Source organism: Orbicella faveolata, unplaced genomic scaffold, assembly GCF_042242905.1.
Source record: "Orbicella faveolata isolate gen_17 unplaced genomic scaffold, um_ofav_v1 contig_12, whole genome shotgun sequence".
NCBI lineage: Eukaryota > Metazoa > Cnidaria > Anthozoa > Scleractinia > Merulinidae > Orbicella > Orbicella faveolata.
Window position 1 is genome coordinate 11,540,849 of NW_028301539.1, and position 23,349 is coordinate 11,564,197.

At 38.4% G+C, this 23,349-nt stretch overlaps 1 protein-coding gene, 3 long non-coding RNA genes and 1 pseudogene across 4 annotated transcripts; 2 read left to right on the top strand and 3 right to left on the bottom strand.

Moving 5' to 3' along the window:
* Nucleotides 1-2,034: 2,034 nt before the first annotated feature.
* LOC149116645 (uncharacterized) lies at nt 2,035-3,665 on the bottom strand. Its single transcript, XM_089280017.1, has one exon. It carries the CDS (start codon nt 3,663-3,665, stop codon nt 2,790-2,792), a length of 876 nt encoding a protein of 291 aa, XP_089136143.1. The 3' UTR covers nt 2,035-2,789.
* Nucleotides 3,666-9,008: 5,343 nt separating this feature from the next.
* On the bottom strand, nt 9,009-10,691 carry LOC149116646 (uncharacterized). Its single transcript, XR_016205439.1, has 2 exons — nt 10,577-10,691; nt 9,009-10,131 (listed from the first exon to the last, which is right to left on the bottom strand). It is a non-coding gene; the product is annotated as an uncharacterized LOC149116646 (long non-coding RNA).
* Nucleotides 10,692-10,864: 173 nt separating this feature from the next.
* On the top strand, nt 10,865-12,380 carry LOC149116647 (uncharacterized). The gene is made up of 2 exons (XR_016205438.1): nt 10,865-11,171; nt 11,941-12,380. It is a non-coding gene; the product is annotated as an uncharacterized LOC149116647 (long non-coding RNA).
* Nucleotides 12,381-15,102: 2,722 nt separating this feature from the next.
* Nucleotides 15,103-16,294, bottom strand: LOC149116648 (uncharacterized). Its single transcript, XR_016205440.1, has 2 exons — nt 15,643-16,294; nt 15,103-15,190 (listed from the first exon to the last, which is right to left on the bottom strand). It is a non-coding gene; the product is annotated as an uncharacterized LOC149116648 (long non-coding RNA).
* A 1,099-nt stretch (nt 16,295-17,393) lies between these two features.
* Nucleotides 17,394-19,102, top strand: LOC149116649 (uncharacterized; annotated as a pseudogene).
* The last annotated feature ends 4,247 nt before the right edge of the window (nt 19,103-23,349 follow it).

Sequence of the window (23,349 nt, forward strand, 5' to 3'; positions counted from 1 at the left end):
TGAATTAATAACAATGTACAGTAAAAATAAATAAATTAATTAATCAAAAATATTTGAAGTCCAGTGATTTGTTAGTAACGCAGCAGGACGCTTTAGTGAAACTGATAGAATTTAAGAGACTCTTATTTGCCTTAAGTTTTTTCTTGAAAGAATCAAGGTTAGAGCAAGACTTGATGTCATCGGGAAGGAAATTCCAAGATAATGCAGCACGATGTTTAAAAGAAGATCTTCCCACTTCTGTTCTTGGTCTATCCACCTCAAAATTTAGGGATTTTCTAAAGCTATAAGTAGACTCGGGTTTCACTAGTAAGTCCTTTAGAGGATTGATGCTATTTCCATGGTAAATATTGTATGTAATAACTAAAAGTCTCTTAATGGAAAATGAAACAATAGGGTTCCAATATGGAGCGTTCCTGATGTGATCACCATGGATGTAATGCGGTAGACTATTAATAATTCTTGTTGCTCTCAAATGAATTCGGTCTAAATCATCTAACAAAGCTGGAGAACAAGATCCCCAGACTGCAATACCATATAGGACACTGGGGATGATTGTTTTATAATAAATAGTTTCCAAGACTGGTTTTGGTAGGAACTTTATCCGTTTTAAGACTGCGACTTTGTTACTGAAGGACTTACAAACGTTCCCGATGTGTTCATACCATGATAGCTTGTTGTCGATTGTTAACCCAAGACATTTGGATGATTGTTTGTACTCAGTAGTGCTACTGCCGTAAGTCAAACGTCGCAAGGGACCAATAAAGCTCTGTCTTGAAATTATCAGGGCTTCCGTCTTCGATTCGTGGGCTATTAATCTGTTAGACTGACACCAGGTGTATACCTGGTCTAAAATGGATTGCAGTGTCAGGGTGATATTGTCGATATCCTTACTAATTGTGTAAATTGTGGTATCATCAGCAAACATAAAGACATTACCACTTGTTATCGATTCAGGAAGATCGTTTACGAAGATTGAAAATAATTTGGGCCCTAATATTGAGCCTTGGGGGACTCCAAACGTAATGGTTTTGGGCTCGGACTGATATTCTGATAATTGGACAAACTGCTTACGTGCAGACATGTAATCATCAAGCCAGGAAAGCAGGTCACCTGATACACCAATGGCTTTTAGCTTTTCTTGTAGGATAGTATGGTTCACAGTGTTAAAAGCTTTCCGGAAATCGATAAAAAGGACACCCACTTTCAGGCCCTTGTCCAGTGCATTTCTCCAAGTCTCTGTTAGATGAAGTAAAAGGCTCTCAGTTGAGTAATTTTTTCGAAATCCCCATTGGTTGTTGCATAATAAACCTTGTGTATCCATATGGTTGTTTAAGGTATCGCTCACAATATCTTCTAAGATTTTTCCTGGGATACTGAGAAGGGAGATAGGTCTGTAGTTGTTTACGTCTATTGGTGATCCTTTCTTAAATATGGGATTGACACATGATAATTTCCAGCTGGAGGGGAAAGATGCATCTCTCACACTCTTCGTAAAAATTGGTAATAGACTATGGATGACAGGGTCGCCAATTATGGAGAGGTCCCTTGGAGAAAAATGGTCAGGACCAGTAGCCTTCTTGGGGTTAGCAGCCTTTATTAGTTTGTTTTTTACCAGTTCCCAGTTCATGTAAATATTGTCTCTGGTAGAGGTAATTCTAGTGATAAAGGTATTTAGGGATGAGAGGTCCAAAGGATGGAGTTGCTTAGTGAGGTCTTCACTGACATTCACAAAGAAGTCATTGAAATACTCAGCCTTCTTTAAGTCGTGGGTTAATAGCTCTCCGTTGTGGTTGCGGTCACAGATTGGACCAATGCTTTTGACTTTGTGTTTTCTTAAAACTTGGTTAGTCAATTTCCAAAATTCATTAGGGTTGGTAGCTTCTTTGAATAAGTTATGCCAGTAAGCAGCTTCAGCACTCTTTAATAGCTTTTTCACCTCTAGTCTCTTCTGCTTGTAGAGACTCCATAATTCAGGATTACCTGATGACTTTGCCTTTTTTAGGAGTTTGTATCTCTTGTTCATTTCTTTTCTAATGGAGGTGTCAATCCATGGAAGGGATTTATCTCTTATCCGAACATCTCGTGGGGGTAGGTGGTGGTGTAGGATTTCATCGTATAAGTATTGCCAAGCATCTACGCTGTCATCAATATCATCGAATAATCCAGTTATATGCCATGGGGCCTGATCGAAGTCGCTCCTAAATTGCTTAGTGTCTAACGATTTATAGTTCTTGGTTGAGATAACTTTGGGTTTTGGATTACTCCTTGCAACTTTAAAGACAGCGAATATTAGGTGGTGATCGGAGATGCCCAAGTCGATGGAGCCAGAGGTTTGGATTTTTGAAGGTTGACTTGTTATCACGAGGTCGATAAGCGACTTTGAGTTGGCAGTAATACGGGTTGGACTGCTTATGATGTTTTGTAGACCATAGCTACATAGGATCCTTCGTAAGCGTTTTCCATATTCAGACTCGCCGTTGCTGGGTTTGTGCAGCATATCACAGTTGAGGTCACCAACTAGGATTATATTTTTTCTCTTTAGCCAGATATTAGCAATCAAGTCCCTAAAAGGTTCGAAAAAGGAGGAGTCATTTGATGGTCTGTAGACACAGCCAACAAGGAAGGATTGAGATCTCATGGTGACGTTTAGCCATGTTGCTTCCATGTTTGATCTTTCCCAAGAAAGAGCAGGGTGTACAGTAAGATCTTCTTTGAAATATATCAAAATACCACCTCCACAGGAATCACGGTCCCTCCTCACAAGGTTATATCCAGAAATTTTGATCCAATCATCTGATATACTCGAGTTTAGGTGAGTCAGTAATACCAAGAAGGTCAAACTTGACTACATACAAGAGGTGTTGGACCTCACACAGCTTGTTCACAAGGCCATTGATGTTGAGATGTCCAATCTTGAGATTTTTGTCGCCAACAGATTGTTTAAGGACGAGAAATGGGTCCTCCCGAGATTCTGTAAGCTCGGTGTTGTTATTCGTGGTAGCAGTTACAGGGGTGAGAATGGTCTCATTTCGGAAGGAATTTGCAATAATCTCAGTGGTTTGGAGGCAGCGAGGACAGGACCAATTGAAGGTCGTTAGGTGTTGTAAGTTTTTATAATCACTTGGTTTGACGTTTCCGCATCTAATATGGCACCACTTTTCACATTGATCACAATTCAAGGCTCTGTGGTTACAAGCGACTGTTCCCGAACAAACAGAGCACTTTGGAGGATTAGAGCACGGGCCAGGATTGAGGGAAACATCACCGCTTGTAAGGAGACGACTATGTTGGAAGCTGCTGTCGGAGTTTGCATAGTAGCACGTCCTTGAGGCAAAATACCTTCTACCACGTGGAGCAGAAACAAGATGGCGGACATATTTTGACGTGGAGCGAAGTTGGTACCCCAGCGCAAGATTCGCTATAAGAGGGACAGAGTTTGTGAAAAGAAGAGTTGGGTCGCTGGAAGAGCGGTTCCAGTTACATTTTTGTCCAAGGAGAGATGAAAAGCTGAGCAAATACAGCAAAAGTACAGAGAAGACAAATACGCGTCCGGCCGCCATTACGACCGCTGACCAGATCGTGAGTGGTGTTTTGGCCCAAAAGGAAAGTAATGTTTGGTGCAGCCAAGAGTGTTCTTCCAGTTCTCGGTGGTATGGAAAGGACATTCGACAGTACTTTAAATCAATTCAAATGTACATTTTCATTTCAGGTAATTTGTGCTCATTTGAGGTCATTTTGGATGTACTTAAGAATAGTTTTGACCATTTTAGATCATTCACACTTTTAGAACGTAGTTCAAACCAATCAAAGTCTGCATTCAGCACTGCTTACACATTGCTTTAAGGTTTCTTTAATCCATTGTGCCACTTGTTAGTTGGGTCGTTCGAGCCAGTTAGGTTGCTTGTGTCATTTAAGCCAGTTGTACTGCTTGGGTCATTTGCACTAACTCAGTTGTAATAGTTGGGCTATTTCTGCTGGTTGGTTACTTTTTGTCACTTGTGCCATATTTAGGTCATTTGGACCACTTTGGTAATTTGTGCCAGTTAGATTACTTGTTTCAGTTTGGTCATTTGAGCCAGTTGGCTCAGCTGTGTCATTTGTTCCAGTTTATCACTCAATGAGCAGTTCTGTCATTTCAAGGGCAGGTGTAATTAAGAGCGTGTCCACGGGTGCACCAGGCAGGTCTGCTACATGCCATCTCACCGATTTCAATGAAACTTAGCCAGTATAAAGGTTCTACCCCAAAACTCAGAAAGACACATTGGTTTCGGTTTTGGATCTTTCAGGGGGGAAGTAGGTCACCCCCCTGGTTTTACTAGATTTTTGTCAAGAAAATTGCCGCAATGTAGGCAAAATGTATGAAGCTCTCAGAACAACTGTATTCAGTAGATTGCTACCAGGTTTTGTACACGTATTGGTATATCTATAGTGAATGCAAGAACCAAGTGACACTCTATTTGATCAGCCGCTTGTCAATCAATGGACATATATATGTGACTGTGTTTTTAGACCTTCAAATATTTGACGCTTTTAAGGTCAAACATCTCACCTTGCCAAAAAGGTATGACACTAATTTCAACGTTCCTTTGTCCATCGATCATTTATCTTTAAAAAACAGTTAAAACATCTTTGGGCACAAATCAGCTGTTGGTTTTCGTACGGCATAAAACACTTTTCAGTCTTTCGTTCAGCTGTTTATTATCAAGAGGTCGTGCTGTTTATAATGCCCTGCGGAGATTTCAGGGTCACATACCGAGTTGTTGTTGACAAGTACATTCCAGCTAGTGTGCAGCAACATAAACTTGCACAAGCTAAAAATGACATTACGAGGAAATCTTCCTTTACTGACTAAAAAGGAAATGCAGTTCTAACAAATTCGTTGGTTCAACCATGCATAATTCTAGAGGAAAAGACTGCAATTGTATTATTATTGTCACTTACCACGGGTTAACACCATCGAAAATTTCCTCCGGGAAGTATTTGTAGCGTGACCTGACAACCTTTCAGAATTCCAACAAATTGTTCATCCCTTCAGTAAAGAAACTCTTTCAGAATGTTCTACAAATCTCTATAAGTACATTTATCTACTTTCTGGCCGGCATATATCCACATTTTTTTAAAATACATGTTGTTCTGACTAAATCTATATCTCTCTCGATCGCCAGCGTTGAATTGCGTTACATAAAGGTTGAGCCAGCAATGTGTTGACCAGCAGATCTCCACGTGTTTCCCGTCATTTGCATCTTCAGTCGACTCTTCAGTCATATTCAGCTGTTCGCATAGGGAAAGATAGTGAATTTGGAAAAAGTTAGATTAGCAGTAAACATTTACATTTTTTCTAGCTCACTTTTATTAGTACCTTCCCACTTGCAGTCTTCCCTACGGAGGGCAGGTAGGGCTAACTTTTTTGCTTTCTTTCAACAATCCATATCAGACTGGGGGGTTTGGGCGGGATTAAGTGACAACTGATAAATTGCTAAAATTTTCACTAACAACTGAAAAATCGCCTTTAAAATGTAACGGGCTACTGACATTTGTAGTCCGTTTTACTGACAACAAGAGCGGTTTTTAATTGAGTATCGTAAAACTAAAACTGAAGTAATCACTCTCGCCAATCTCAAAGGACACAAACAATGCGGTGAACCAATCAAAATCGAAGTAATAACATGTAACAGATGCAGAGGTAAAACGGGAGAAAGCGTGTTAGAGCGGGACAACATTGGTTTTGCTTTTACTTGTGACTGAATAAGAAAGTGGCGTGAGACTCTTAAGTCAATCGTGTAGCAAAGCGATGCAAAACCAATTACTTTTCGACGCTCAAATGAAAAACCACTCTAATAAAACACTTGATTGCTCTTTTATTTTAATCTTTTTCGATCCTATTTGGCTAATAATTCTGCATTTTTACTTAATATTAATTATTTAAGAAGTTAACTGCAGACAGTACTGTTTCGGCCTTCTGGGCCTCATCAGTGCAGTGCTGAAGACTGGGATGGAGGCTAAGCTTAAAAAGCCGCCCCAAATACTACACATGTGGTAGTATCTAAGCCATTACCAGAGTGCTCAAACTAGCGAGCTAGTGAGCATGCGCAATTGCAACAGTAACGACTCATCCCAGTAGAGTGCTCAAACTGGACATGAAAGCAGAGCTTTGTATGTCAGCGAGCTATATCTAACTGCAGACAGTAAGAAGTTATTATTTTTACAAACTAGTATTGTGTTCTTATCTCTTGTGACTTTTCACCTAAATCAGTTCCGACAAAACAAAATTAAGCTAAATTAAAATCAGCTGATAGATGGCACTGACCAATGATGAATAGGTCATTTTACAATTGTGTGCTTAGTTATCTGGCCTATGAATGCAAGCGAGGCTGGAGGTGACCTTGCTTTGATATAGACCTCTATGCGGTCCTCATTGCCAACTAGTGAGCATGCAAACAACTTGATTTATACAACAAAAGCAGTAAGGTCTTTACCAAGAAAAGGTCATCTGCAGCCTCGCTGCCATTCAAAATCTGTGCAGGCCACTGAACAGACAACTAAAATGGTCTATTGTCAAAAGTTACATATACAACTGGCATTTTTAACGTCCTATCCAGACCCTCCCTCCTACTTCTTTACAAGGTGATAATTGCACCCCTATCAAAACTAATGATCTAAAGTCCAAGTTCTCTCCTTATCTGCTGCCTTCTTTGGACAGTTTCAGCCTCAGCAGCAAGATCATCGGCATCAGCTTCCTCGTCCTCATTCATACTTACAGAGCTGGTCCTTTGTAGTTGGCCACTCTTATTCAGGGCAGAAAGTCGGCTAAAGTATTGAGCAATCTGTTACTCTGTCAACCAGTCGATCTTGGTGAACATTTTCTGACCAGTCTCGTCTCTGAAAGACTTCATTCTAAAAGCCACATCGGAAGCGGTTGCCTTCTTACCAGTTTTTTCTCTCATCCAGAACATATCTAACAGATAGCTCTTCAGTTTTTCTGAAAAGGTCACTGATTTCCGTGTTCTCCGAAGAGCCCATCCGTGTTCAGATGGCTGATGTCTGACCACGAACGTAGCCACCACCTACGGAATGACACGCCTCTGTCCATTTCCGTTTGATCTCGTCGTACGCGGACTCCTTCGCTAGCTTCACCATGTGTTTCCCGACGTCCAGGCGCTTTTGGAGGGCGGCGAATGACTTGAATGTCTTGATGCATCCTTTTTCTTGACAGGAGAACATTTCACTTAGAACATCTCAATTGTTCGCAATGGCTGTTGTTTCCTGCCCTGTATATCTATCACTAGAGTCTAATCCATAGACTCCCCCTCTTGCGTAGCTGAAATTTCGAAGGGACTACAGGATCCCCGTGTCTTGGTGGGGATCTCAGAGGGTGGCTCACCCTCTTCCATATTATCTGTATGGGCACTTCAGTATCTGCACATACCTAGTAAGTGATATGATTTATCTTTTTAAGTAAACTTCATTTGCATACCCGACTTCTTGGGAAAATTGATTTTAGATAACCGCCTAATAAGTAGATTGCTCCTCCAAACTTTTTTATTTCAAGGTTAGTTTACAATCAGACTACTTTAATCAGTACAAAAAATACAATCGAAAATTACCTGCACAAAATGGAACACCAGTGTTCCACTTTGCTTTGATTTCTTTTGCCATTTTCAGATTTATTCCCCTCTCAATCTTGCTCCTCCGATTGCCGTGAAGAGGATGCCGGCATTTTATTGAAGGTCTGAATCTCACCCCAAGTTCTGCACGATGTTTGGGGCATATTGTGAAATCGCGGCCGTCAGAATGATCAAATAAACCAGTACAAGCTAAAATGAGCTCTTTCTCAGACGCAACAAGTGTTTGAGATACTTTCATTTCTCTCAAATTTCCCATGCATGATTATTTTAGATCTGATAAGATCTAAGCCAATGATCACGATTTACGGCTGTTAAAAATCTTACCCAATTGGTTTGGATTGAACAGGCCTAATATCAACTCAGTTGAAATGAAGAAAAGCTATTTTTGAGAATTATTTACTGTAAACTTCTTAATGATGCGCTCGAGCGCTTTTGATTACACAAATGTAGACATAATGTGTGTTTATGTACTTTGACGTCGCGAGCATATTTCTTTGGTTTCACAAAACATTACGTTGGCGTCAAGTTTCATTGTCACTGGATTTTGAACAGTAACAATCTCTCGAAAAAAAAATATACATATTGCAACAGAAATGCTGTTAAAAATGACAAAGGTTCTTTAAGAAAAACATCGGAAGGTCAAGGTTGACTTTTGTATCAATCAATTCGGAGCAACAACATCCCCCTATCACGCAGCTGTGTACTGGCTGTCTCAAAAGAGTGCTAGCGCACATTTACTGGCGAGAGGCCTAGAAAGTCACATAGCGTAAAAATAATTCGAAATGGCGGTAAACCAGGTCACATAGCAGCCAAATGTACTCTAGAGGTTTCCAGGACATCCCAAAAGCGTTGCTTAGCGGAAGGGATGAATAATTTGTTGGAATTCTCATGAAAGGTTACCAGGTCGCATCACGCCCCTGCAAAATAAATTCCCAGTAGTCTGGGAATTCCTAGGAATTCCTAAGAATTCCTAAGAATTCCAAGTTATTCCAAGACATGCAAATTTTGCTTTATCCAAGACCTTGGAATTTCTGGGAATATTTGGGAATAGTGGACGTATGACTGGGAATTATTGGGAATTCCTAGGAATTCCAAGTTATTCCAAGCCATGCAAATTATGCTTAATCCAAGACCTTGGAATTTCTGGGAATATTTGGGAATAGTGAAAAGTATGACTGGGAATTATTGGGAATTCCTAGGAACTCCTATTATTTCCCAGACTGTTTTAAAAAATGTGTTTGGAATATCTAGGAATTTTTGGGAATAGCTAAAACACATGAAATATTGTTGGAAATTTCTATAAATTTCCCAAAATGTCAAAATTAAAGATGAACTCAGTGCATGAATCAGTTTCTGTAAATTAGTAAAAAATCAACACGATCATTTCTCTGGAGTTCCATACCTTTTTATTGTTGTCAAGCTCCAAGATAATTATTTCCAAACAAATGTACATTAATTCCAGTTTAAGTCTGACAATTCAACATAAAACTATAGCACTGATAACATTGCGTTTTAGATCCAACATGATTTGTTAGTGTATATGTCCCCGTATGGACCCTTAAATCAAACACCCAGAGTTTAACTGATAGAAAAATGGATGCTCTTAGATTTGATAAATAGATTAATCAAAAAATTCTCTCAGCATACATGAATATATATTATTTACAATTTCAATAAAACCAAAAGTATATATATGCATGTATATATTTAAGATAATTGTAGATTCACACACATACCCATCACAGCCCACTGTTGAACAATTTTTGACTTGATCCTTTATAACTTCAGGAAAAAGAGGAAGACATCTCTCACAGATGTCATAAATGAAAATCTCACAGTTTCCACATGCTTGCTGTACAAAACTGTACTGTGACATTCTCCGGACAAATTACTGGTAGTTTCGTTAAAACAAGGATATCTCTAGCAGCCTCTCATTGTCATGCAATGTCTTGAAATTAAGGCCAGAATAGCCACACAGGCATATTCTTTGGCAGAAAATGTTTTTTTCTTGGGAACCATTAGTTTCACTTTCACCATCAGAGTCCAGTGAATGGCCATCAGTGTCCGAGTTCTCAATTTCTTGAGAGGAGTCAGAACTGAAACTTCAACATCATTATCTGAATCACTGTCTGTGGACTAATCAGAGTTGTTGTGTATTACATCAATTGATATTTCTGAAGTTTTTTCAGGTATAGGAAACTCAATTTCCTCAAATGCTTCTGTGGAGCTTCAATTCTTGCATAAAGGTTCATTCCATAATCCATCAAAGTCATCCACAACATTTTTGCCAACAGCCATCTCACTCAGGTGAGCCGAAAACTCTGAGGTGTTCTGTTCATGGTGTTGGAAATGATCTCCAGGAAAAAGGGATGCAAGAGAGGGAGATGACGTCAACTGGCCTGTGAAGACTGCTATAAGAGATTTATGTGGTCGAATCTTGTAGATTTTGGTATGGGTATAGTGGGATCATCAATATGTTTCTTGTATTTCCTTGTCCTTGCTGTCACTTTAATTCATGACACAACAAAATCAAAAGAATCAAAAAGATTATGAGTCAATGGGAAACAATTAAATAACTGACATAAATATATGACAATGCAAATAAAAAACCTACATCTTGATGTATTGAAAAGACTGTAGATCTCATATCATGTTAATCCTTATAAATAATTCAAAGGCAAAAGTGACAAGCATTGCAAATTTATACTTGCTGCATTGTGCTGACTGGGTGTTGAAACACGTGGGCTCTCAAAGTAGATCTGGTGGATTAATACAACAAGCTTAAGCTTATTTCGCAGAATTTATCTTGGTTCCTCAGGTCGATTTGAAACCTTTTGGGGGAATTTCGGCTTTTGGGGTTTTTAAAGAGCACACAATGCATTGCTTTGTTTGATTTATTTACAATTATAGCTTATCATAACAAAAAATCCCTATAAAATTGGATTGCTTACCTTTGCAGTGAACTTGATTTAAGTGCCTCACGATCCTTTGTTATCTTGACAACCGTCGGGAACAGATCAACCAGTTAAAGTACGTTCCATTTTCCTCCTTGATTTCTTCGTAAAAAGTTTGTGTAGTTTTTTCCTTTTGAAGCAAGACCCATCTTTCAAAAGACCACCAAAACAGCGTGGAAAGGGAAACAGACTTGCCATCGAAAGCGACTGGTCCGGCAACCTCGTTGCCAGTCTCTCTCTCCTTCTTCTCCAGTTTCCATTCTCTCCTCAACCGATCAACTGAACCAATCACAGCATGCGAATTTTCACGTGACTGTGCTCGTGACTGAAAGTGACAAAGATCGCGTTATTTATTCTCTTTTGGTGCCCATCTTTGAATTCAGCGTTAACGGTTGATTGCTCGTGCGTTTTAGTAGATTTCACTTCCAAAATCATATCAAAATGGTTTTTGCTGCGGTCCTGTGACCAGAAGAAAACAGCGTGAGTGTCATTAATGAGAAACAAGTTTTTCTTGGCGAAGATTTGGAGCTAAAAGAAAGTCTTACTGTGGATGTTTCAACGGGGAAAAATTCAAAGGGCACAAAAATATTTGGTGAGTAATCGAATTCAAGTAACCTTATGTTATACCACGTAAATTCTTGTATTGAGACAAAAGCTTTTGAATGAACTTTATCATCACGAATCATACACTAGTGGGTCACTCAGTCGTGGCATGAAACGAATTCTGGCTAAAGCAAAGTTGAAACAATTTAGGTTACCATTGCCGAGAGTGCGTGCCTAAACAATTTGATTTGCGAATAACAAGTCGTTTCTCTCACCACACTTGTTCAAACGAAACAAATATAGCAGTTCTCTCTGATCCCATTCAAAGTTCTTGACAAAAACTCCAATGAGGCAGCCACAGTGTGCATGAGTTTGATGTGTCTCCTGTGTGTTTCAGCCAGACTCTGGCAATCCGTGTTGATCTTCAATTTTTGTCCATTCGTATATTCTTTTGTGTGTACTCTATTATTTAAATGTTCCTTTAATGTTTTAAGTGTCTTTTAATATTTCTAATGTCTAAATTTGGCTATTAAAACCGTGAGATATATCCTCCAATTCGAGAGTTGTTGATACACTTATAGAAGAAGGAAAACCTTGATTTAATCTACTGTAAGCTCAAGATTTATATAACATATTTATCAATAGTATACAAGCACCTTCACAATTATCAAGTCTTCTCTTTTAATATTTCAACCAGCTTACAGTCAGGTCTTAATTAGCTGCATGTATTAAATTGTGAGCACATAAATATTTGGATCTCAGTCTTACAGTACCTCATATATATCACAATGTAATGTATTTTTTTAATTTTGTTTTAGGTGTCATACAACAAAGATGAAGATGAAGAGGCTAGCTGTTGACACCCTAATTAGAGGGCAACAAAAGAAGCTGCAGAATCAACAGAAATAACTGAACAGCAGCTAAGTTTGCCCAACTCAGCCTCTTTAAATTTTAAGGAATGTTTCAGTTTTGTTCTTATCATTGATTCCTTACAATCATGAAAATCCAGATTTGTTCCACATAATAACAATAATTTAAGCTAAAATCTTGTGTATGGAAAATTGTTGGACTTGTAAACCTAAGAAGTAAGTAAATTATCTGAAAAAGTTCTCTTTTTATCAAACATGTAGAAGTGTGACCTTCATATCTGTTTTCAGTTTTACTTTTGATTCTTGATGTAATGAAAAAGAAACAGGATAATTATTCTTATGTTTAAATTCATGAAAGCCAATGTAATAAACCATTAATTTAAAACCTGTTTGATGTGATATCAGTGACTTTATTTGTTATTTTAATGCCGGGCATTAATCATCAAAACTTTGTCTGGCCTGCAAATGATACAAAATTCCCAGTTTTTCTCAGATTTTCCAAACCAATGTGTCTTTCTGAGTTTTGGGGTTACCCAAAAGACCCTTTATACTGGCTAAGTTTCATTGAAATCGGTGAGATGGCATGTAGCAGACTTGCCTGGTGCACCCATGGACACACTCTTAAACTCCGAGATAATCAATGATTATATGGTTATTGATAGTTGTTGGCTCAGATGTCTTATTATGGCTACCTCATTTGTATGAGTACAAAAAGGGTAAGTAGCTAATGATAACCCGAAAACATTTATTCAGCTCCTTAAATCTTGTATATTCATCCATAAACTATTATTTGTAATAAAACAAAACAAAGCATTAAACTATGACTAAAGTATGCAGTATGTACAATAATTTTCAGTCAGGACAGTCAATGTGTTTCTTAATTTCTTCAATAAAATGACCCCCATTGACACAATAATAATATTTCTAAGACCTGTAAGCTTGTCAATTCCCTGAAGAATTAGAATTCCTTTTCCAGAATGAAACCTTAATGAGAAGAGAAGGAACTGAGCCCTATTCTTGTACTGAGAAATAAATGAGCCACACTCTTTTCAGGAGAACATAAATTCTCTTCCGCAGAAAAAAAGACTTCTTTTCCTTAACAAGTCAAAGCACCTGCTTTTAGACAGATAATGCGGGTCCAGAGTGGTATATAACAACCATCTTGCTACAGTTCAATGCTTAGTCTAATTTCAAAATCTGTGATGTCACTCACATTTTGGCCTGGGCCAATAAAAGAATTAGGATTCTTATACCAAGAATGTGAATTACTTGGGATAGGAATAGTGATTAGCCTAATTCTTGTATTGAGACAATCACATGAGCTACACTCTTTCAAAAAGAAAATAATTCTCTTTAGCAGGAATGATACTCTATACTCAACAAGTTAAAGATATACTTTTAGACCATTCCACAGGTCCAGAGTGATGTATTACAAACAACTCTTGCTTTTGTCCTCACTCGATTTTTGAAAGCTGGTGTTTTAATTGGATCATTGCCTGAAGATTTCAAATTCTTTTCCCAAGAATACAGATAGTTTGGAGAATAGACAGGTGACATGTTCTTTTAAAGACAATAAAAATTCTCAATAGCACAAAAGGGAGGGACTCTTTTGTGAAGAAAAGCCTGAAATATACCATAAGAGTAGCATACAAGTCACCTGAGTGTGGCAAACAGTTTCTGGTTGTCTTTACCAAATGTGGGGCATCAGAAAAGAAATACAGGAACCAATGGGTGCAAATAGATTGATGGTGGGGGTAGAACACATCGGTGTCTTCACTTCCATCCAGTGATTGTGCTTGGAGATGCACCATCGGAGGTGGCTGCAAAGACCCACAGATTGCAGGTGGTCTCAAGAATGGCAACCGCTTCCTGAAAAGGGGCATCAACTGGGCTGCAGTGAGCTCTGCGCACACCCCACTCACCGGGAATGTTAGAGCATGTGAGGCAACCTCATCAACTTTCTCCAGAGATCCCAAATTCAAGTTTGGGTCACCTAGATCAGTGAATCCAATAGGTTTTCTAGGCACCTTATCTAAAACTAGGTTTGCCATGATCTTCATCTCATCAAATAATAGGACCTCATATCTCTGTACATCAAAGTAGGTTTCTGTTTCAGGCCCAGTTCAAATGGCGAACTTTTCATGCGCCAAACCTAATGTCCGAATTAGTTACGTGAAAAGATCGATGTATGAATCAATTGAGATTGACATATTTGAATTCGGGTCGACCCTGCTGTTCTATCTGCCTGGGCCGGTCGAAAAGAACGGCAAAAGTGCGACAACGATTCAAATGTCGAACTTTTCATGTGCTGAATCTAATGCATACATTACGTGTCCATTAGATAAATTATTTTTTACCCACGATGCAGCAAGTTTCGCATACATGTCATGCGCAAAAAGCTTGTATTCAAACATCATGGCGGGAAGAGAAGGTACTTGTTCTTCTTGCTTCAACACTACCAAATATACTTGTTTATCTTGTCGAGAATACTTATGTATGGTATCCCTTGTAAAACAAATCTGGAATATTCTAGGAATTTCTAGGATTTTTCTAGGAATATTACAGAAATAATCTCTGGAAATTTCTAGAATTTACCAGTTTTCTTTTCTGGAAAATTCTAGAAAAAGCTAGAATGTTAATGAAACATGCTAATTAGGGTGGAAATGCCAGCCTTATTCCAGAAATCATAATTTGGGATCAAGTAAGATCTTTCCAGCTTTTTCCAGGTTATTACAAATGCTGCTTTCTAGATTTTTCTAGAAAATTCTTGCATTCCTTTAATGAAAGAGATAATGTATTCATTTCCAGTTTTTTCTAGGATATTTCAGTTTTCAGGATTTTTCTGCACATTTTCCCAGCCAGCATATAATTCTGATGGTTTTAGCTGGTTCCTTATAGCATATCAGCTCCTGCCAGCTATTAGAAATTAATTCAATTCAACACAAGGTAATTGCCATGAACTTTACCAAGCTTCTTATTCAATAAAGGAGTCCCATGCCCAACAAATACAAAAGTCAAAACAGTTCCAAAACAGTAACTTTTTATTTTAAAACAATTTAAAACTTTCACGAGGCAAATTAAAGAGTCTATTTCCTATCTTTTTTCGCCCCATTTGCACTGGCCTTTTTTAGTAACAGCCCAAGATCTTTTCTCACAGATGACCTTGTTGCCGCTGGAAAGCCTTTCTTCAACACCATACCTATAAAAGAAAAACAAGCAAATGAAAATCAGCCTTAAAAAATCAAATAGAATAAATTTTAAGGGTTAAATAACAGATGCTGTCATGAAGGAGATATTGAATTATGATATTACAAGTAATTGTTCAAGTGGATGTTTGTGACATTGGGGACTACTGGTCATTTAGTGATTTAAAAACCGTGACCTGCAGTTGAACTGAAAAAGATCTATCACAAGCTGTGGTCTCGTTTTCTGAGCCGAACGTGAACCAAGCATTAGACTTGCAATCTATAAAGTTCTGGATTGCTAAGTAGATTTGGATGGGTTTCCTTGAGAAAAATATCAGACTGCTGGTCATTTTGACCAGCTCCACAGCGTTCAAAATTCTCAAGGCTCTCCACACTTAAACTTCACATTTCAAGCAAACAAGAAATTGGAAAGCAAGTTTACATTACAAGTTATATTATTACTCACCGAATATCCCCAGAACATGTCCATGAAACAAGATCAGTCTCTTCATTGCTGGATCAGTCCCTTGTATGGAACATTCATCACCTTCGCTCAGATTGAAGGGATCAGAAACGATGATCTTTGAAGAACTGAGCTGCACATCAATCCCCTACGAACCCCAATCAACAACGTGCTTGTGTTTCGGCATGTTTGGAATCAAAGCTACTGTACGTACTAAAGATGAAGATGAAGCAACTAAAATGCCAACGATCACGCCAAACTCACGAGGAGATATGAATGTCAAACCACAAAAACCACAAATAGGACACTTTCAAATTCAAATCTGGCAGAAGTTTTTCTTTGATTGTATTCTTCATTTGAATATACGCAGTTCACTTCAAAGTGTGGGAAAAGGTGTCGGACGAATAGCACATCTTTACATTGGTTGGCATAAAACATGCAAAAATTCCTCTCGTTCCGATATTGTTGAGCAGATCGATTTTCTTGTTTGCTAAGTAACTTTTTCTTAACATCACACTGTCTCTTTAGGAAGAAAAACACGGCATCAAAGTCATCAGCCAAAAAATAAATTGAAAAATGTTTCAATTTCATACACGTCTCACACCAAGTGCGATACTGCTGTCAGCGCCATATTTGTTTACAAAAGCCAACTCACATCACGTGATCTAGTAGGATGCGATATTTCAGTAATGGCGGTTCTGCGCAAAACGTTCAAAGCTACAGCAAGCGATTGTTATGTTTCCCTAGACGAGGAGGTATCGAAAGTCTCCAACAAACTAATTTTTGAGACTTTTCTAGATGTTATTGTGCAGTTACGAGCGTCATGTTCTCTTTCAAGCTGCTGGGAAATTTCATATTTGCTTCATCAATACCTTCATCGCAACATGACTGAACTTGAAGTCAACAATTACAACACATCAAGAATGGCTGTTCCGGTATGTAAATCGCCGAAAAATTATTTCAAAATGATCGATTTGAAGGATATCAGGGTAATTCAACACTTGGCCGCCTTTAAAACTGCGTTAACGACTGAGCTTTTGTGACAATTTTTTGGTCGAAACAATCTCCACTCGAGCTTTGACACTTGATCATAGTAAGCTTACTATCGAGGAAACGCCTTGCAGTAGTGATGGCGATGGAAAGGACTTCAATACAACATGTAAAGAACACCGAACAACTGAACTTATTCTTTCAGTTGGCTTGTCAGTGCTACGATTGTCATTAGTTGTAATCATACAGTCACATGTAAATTGTAAGTTTTCTTACTTGTAAACTTATATACATACTGTAGCAAGCTGACAACTTAACTCATTTCTTTCAGTTGTTATCTGAAAAGAGTTAAATTCACACTGATCAAAACTGGAATATACTGGAAATTTCTTTCATTTTTGTTCAATCTTAATAAGCTGTAAACTGTTTCTGGTTTATTCCAGTTTCCTGCAAGAAATCAAGCCTGGAAAAAACCGTCAATGTCTTACAACAACTGGTAGATGTGTCAAATTCCAGCTATTTCCAGATTTTGACAGAATTCAAAACTTGCAAAACGTGGAAAAAAATTTCTGGAAAAAAGCTGGAATTTGATTCTGGAATAAAGCTGTCACATTCTAGAAATTTCTAGAAACTTTCAGACCTTGACAGAAAGCTAGAAATTTGTTTTGCAAGGGAATTGCTCCGTTTTTGAAAACAACAAAAGTGTTGTGGGTTGAACGGCAGGAAGCTCAGTGGCCTATTGTGACCCTTGCCTTTGAGAGAAGATGGAGCGAGAGGTGAACTCACTGGTTCACTCAGATCCACCCAGCAGAAAACGCAGAAGTATTTCAACCATGGTGGCGGCATCAAAAAGGTAAGGTCTTTTACACCGTTCCGGCGCAAATGCATTTGAAACATCACCACAGTTCCCTTTGCGCCACAGAGATATGTAACCAAGTAGGGAGATTTAGCATAGATGTGTTATTGTTTATTCCTGGTGTGAATGATGTCTTGTGTCCTCGTATCTTTAGTTTTATATTCGTCAATATTGATTTTGGAATTATGTCCCATACATGTAGCAGGTTCATGAAATTTGTAAAAACAGCTTGTGTTGTAAAGTGAAAACCAAAGTTCACCAACTTGTTTACTATAAATGTTTTCTTGCTCCCCTTCCCCGCTCTCATCACAGAATACTAAGAATTACAACTGCAGATTGTACGATGCTTTTGTTCTTGAGTTAATTTTTATTTTGTTGTTTAATCTCTGTTGTAACTGAGATCACCGTCATTAATGAGCTGTACCTTATTATTGTCAACTGTAGGAAAGGAACTTGTGATGGGGATGGGGACACAGATGAGGAACAAGATCTAGAAGGTGATGACGAGAGGGGTGATGATGGAAATGATGAAGCAGAGGAAGCCCGTAACCTGTTTGCGAAGAAAAGAAAGGGTAAGATCAAGAAGAAACCTGTCAGGAAGCCTAGGTGGTGTCCCAAAGCAGTTGATGACTTCATTGACATTGTTGTGACTAATGAAAATTAGAAGACAAAGTTGATTTTTACCAACAGTAAAAACCAAAAAAATGGGCAGATCTGTGAAAAAATATTAGAAGAGCTCTTAGGCCAGGGCTTTGAATAGAGGTGATTTGTTTTCATTTACTGTGCCTCAACTTCAAAGCAAATTTAAGAAGTGTGTCAGCTTCTGTAAGCAGGCAGCCCTTACCCAGAAGACTGCAACTGGAATAAAGCGCTACCAGGAAGATCATGGTTTTGGTAAGTGGTTTAAAGACCTGTTTGAAGTGGTTAAGACAAGAGACTCTTGCCAGCCTGAACAGGCATTGGAGCCTTCATCGACCAATTCGGAGAGGTCGTTTACAAGCGCAGATGGGCTTTGGGAGGAAAAGGACCTCTTTGTCCCAGTTAGAAATGCCAAGAAGAGGCAATCAACAAAAGAAAAGCTGGATGCCACTACAATTGAAGTTATGAAACTAGTTAAAGAGGCTGTTGACAATGACCCAACTAAAGAAATGATCAATTTCATGGGGGAGGAAATGGAAAAATCCCGCGAACATGAATTAAAATTACACCAGTTAATGTTTTCCCACAGAGCAAGTAACAGCTATGATTACTATCAAGGAATGCCTTCATCTGTAAGCACCGGTATTCCATTTGGAGATACTGGATATTACCCAACTTGGAATGGGGGTTTTGGACCAGGCCCTTGAAATCAGCTGGGAATGCCAGATGGGTCTTATAAGCCTGCTACATCTACCCCAAGGATGCCATCATCAAATGATATTGTTTTGGTACAGGAAACTAGCAAACGTTCTAAAGGTAGTGGTGAAATTTTGAAGAATCCCACTGTACAAAAATAATGGAACTTTATTGATGCTTGTTATTTCTAAATATTATCATTTGAACTTGAGCAAATATAATTAATATGATAGATATGTTTCAACATTAATATATGCTACAGTTCATAATCCAAAAGACAAAGATGACAATGAAGGCTCTGAAACATTATGTGAAGAGCACATAAGACATAGTAGATGGTAAACAATTATATCAAATGGAGATTTGTTACAGTTAATATTTAGGTTTTCCTCTTTTTGTGATTTAAATATTTCAATCCTTGACAACAAAAAATGTTTATCAATATATTGAATAAGAAATTTAAAAAAACAATACCAAAGATATAGAATTAATCCAATAGCCATTTGTTGCAATTATATACTTGGGGAAAACATAATCTCTCTTTCTTGATGACTATAATATCTAAATATATATATTCAAATATATCTTTATAATATATCTTTATAATATATCTGGATGATGATTACACTTTGCATTTTTAATATATTTGCTATTATAAAATTACATAATAAACATTTCAATCAGGGGAGGAAAAATGTGGATAACAATATAAAAATTAACCAGCATAGTATGAAATTGAAAAATGTTATCAGATAAGGTTATTTATGTTTATAGTCTAATTACCTTTTAATATGAAAGTTATACCTCGATTTTTGTTCCAGAAGATAAATTCTATTAAAAGCAATTACCATAAACTCTTTAAGCCCCAATATACAAATTCTCCTTACTGGATTTTTTATGTTTCCTTTAGTTTTAGTTGGGAGAATTTGTTAAAAATTCAAGGCAATTTCAATTTGGTGATCACTTCCTGAATTCTCACAACCTTATGATTATGCATTGATACTGTGAAGAGAAATTTGATCTTCATCACTCTTGGGCCTTAAGGGTTTTAAGTAATGTTTTTCTAGTTGTAAGGTTTAGCTTGGTGAGATTGAAGGTTGTCAGGTTCACAATCCTCATTCAGTCTTGCATTTGATACAATCATGTTGAAATAATTCGGTGAAAATAATACATTTAATTTGATTTAACACTCAATTAATTGACCTCGCTCCCAATGTGTGGCTTCATAGCTCAGTTGGTAGAGCATCGCACCGGTATCGTGGAGGTCACGGGTTCGAATCCCGTTGAAGCCCTGATTTTTTTCAGGCTTCTTCTTTCCAGTTGCTTAAATTGGAAAATTTACTGCAATGATCATACTTCACTTTCATCTACTACCGCAGTTCAAATATGAATTATTTCATATATACTTCACATCATTTCACTCACGGGAAGATATGAACTCAATTAATTGACCTTGCTCCCAATGTGTGGCTTCATAGCTCAGTTGGTAGAGCATCGCACCGGTATCGCGGAGGTCACGGGTTTGAATCCCATTGAAGCCCTGATTTTTTTCAGGCTTCTTCTTTCCAGTTGCTTAAATTGGAAAATTTACTGCGATGATCATACTTCACTTTGATTTAACACACTTTGCCAGTTTCCTTCTCAAGCCATAGTTTCTCGCAAAGTGCATTCCTGACTTTATTTGCTTCCTGTGACAAATCCTTGATGCTTGAACAATTTCTCATTTGCAACAGCTTTCTTATATCTTCTCGATTTCTCTTTTGACCATGTGCATCCAAACTCAAGTCGAGCGTTTTTGAAATTGCATCTCCATGTGCAATACATATATTGTGGAGAACCATGCATGCCAATGTCGTAATGCACACAGTATCTTGACTGCTTTCACATTTTTGGAGTAGCACCCTCCACTTACCCTTGAGTTGTCCATAAGCACCCTCTGTAACCATACAGGCTCTGTTTCAACGGTAATTAAAGTTGTGTTGCTGGGGTGCCAGGACTGGGTAAGTGTATGGTTTCATTAACCATGTTCGTAGAGGGAATGCAGAGTCCCTCACTATAAGTGGTGGGACAGTTACATCTGCTACAGGTTTTACAATTACTGGAATTAGGCCTTCTTGGATACGGGTCCAAAGGTCAGTTGATTTAAAAATAACTGCGTCGTGTGAATTTCCTGGAAACCCACAGCTGCCCCACACAAATCTGTAATGTGAATCTACCATTGCCATCAAAACAACAGAGAAGTTCTTAAAATTATGGTATTCTTTGCATGCCTGAAGTCCTCAAGGTGGGCATTTCATAGGAATATGACAGCCATCTATTGCTGCCCAGCAGCAAGGAAACTGCCAAAATTCTTCCATGTTGAGAGCTTTTTGTTTGAACTCCTTTTCAGTTTGAGGCATGTGACTTGACACAGTCTCATTCCATAAATGGTCAACCAAAACTTGACAGACTTCCTGACAGATTGAGGAGACTGGAAATTCCCAGTCCAGACATTTCTGCAATGGTATAGAGATAATCCCCTCTGCCTAGTCTGTACAGACAGATAGCAAGCCTTAGTGTCGGCGGTATCAGTTCTTCCTTCACAGTTTGCCAAATGAGAAAGGGTTCAATACGGTTCAGGATGAAATTAAATGTTTCCCAGGGTGCTCTGAATGTTTTCTTAAACCTCGCCTCTGAATAGGTGTTGATAACATTTTCCTACCAGCCAGTATTTCTTGTTAGCCGATGACAAGAATGAACTGCATGAAGAACTGATGTTCCTTTGAGAAATAAGCAACAATAGAAGGCAAGCCAAATTCAAAACTTGTCGTCTCCTGGCAAGGAGGTTATTTAATGCTAACTGCATCTTGAGGCACCTTCTTCTATCCTCTTTGATTGTGCTTGCAAGAAAAACAAACTCTTTGTTTTCACAATTTGTCTTCCCCGCAATTTTTTTCGCCATTTTGATAAGCAATAACTGCTGACCGCAGTAGAGTCAAGCTCACCTTAACAATATTAAGTTCAACTTAATTAGGTTCAACGTTTGAATCAACTGCCAAACTCAATTATTCGGGTCAACCCAAATTGGTATTAGGTTCGGCACATGTAAAGTTCGACATTTGGACTGGGCCTCAGACTCCAAACCTTGACAACCTTGTCTTGGAACCCTCTCTGGGGCGGGATGACATTTCTATAATCTTTCAGTCGTTGCTGACTTGGCAGCATAAGAACTTAACTGTTCCTTAGTTCTTCATAACATGAAGGAGACTTTGCAGCCAGTGATAAACAGAATCATATAATCATGGGATGATATTGGATACCAACTATACTACTTTTTAACAATTTTTTTGCTGCTGCCAAAACAGATTCATGAATGGTGTCATATCTAAACTACAGTCACCAACTATTAAAGTTAGATCATTACTTTGCCGGTTATCTACCAGGACTGAAGATGTTTTTATCTCTTGCTTCACTTCCTCCAGCTGGTGCTCTAGCTCAGAACATTTCAGCCATTGCATCTGCAATGTGAGCTTGGTCTTTCAGGTGCTGTACTTGCCACAGGTGCCTTGATGTGTGCTGGTTCTGACAGCTTCCTTTGCTTTGCTCTTGCTTTGAGGTCACTAGCATGTGAATAGCTCTTTCCTACCCCTGCCTCATCATCCAGGTATGTGAAGATTCTGACTCCTTGTTCATGCCAGTGCTTAACAAGGGCTTTTTGGATTTTTGTGAAAACAAAGGGGGCGGATGCCAGACTAAATGGGAGAACTGAAAAAACAAAAAAACTTCCTTTGCCTTTGTATTGTCCAGCTGAAACCAAGAAACTTTTGGTGGGATAGAAATATGTCCACATGATGATACCCTGATTTATTATAGTCAAACTTGAAAAACCAATCACCCAACAAGAAAATGTCACGCACTGTCCGAATGTCCTCATATTTGAACTTGAAGACTCGCAAGTACTTATTAACATAGCAGAGATCCAGGATCAACCTTTTCTTGCTACCATTCCTAACTACTCCCAGGGGACTGATAACATGAACATCCGACCGGTTTGTCTCTGTCACACAACCTGCAGAAAGCAATTCCATGATTTGCTCCAAGACAAAAGTTTCCTCTTCAAAAGCGGACTTGTGGTTTTTCATTTTATTCCTAGGTGTTAACTCAATGAATAGGAGGGCATAATTGTCGCTTATAATGGAAATAACCCACCGGTTAGCTTGAATTCTCCCAAAAACCCGAATGGTTTTTCAGCCGACCTTTTACATGGACAGGCCCCTGTGTACAACTGTTAACTAGCAAACAACAACTGGAAACAGGTGGGCTACCAACAATGGTGGAGTCCTCAACATTATCATAAACATCCTCTCTCATTTCATGTTTTGTAATTCCTAATTTACTATACAAATCAAATAAGTTGCCATTCCAAAGGGATCATCATAATCAAAATTCTGATCATATAGTTCATCGCAACCCTCTTGCTGTAGTCCACAATCAAAATGTTTTCCTGGCTGAAGACACGGGGATGGTTGCTCGGCAGTTCCGGGCAAAAT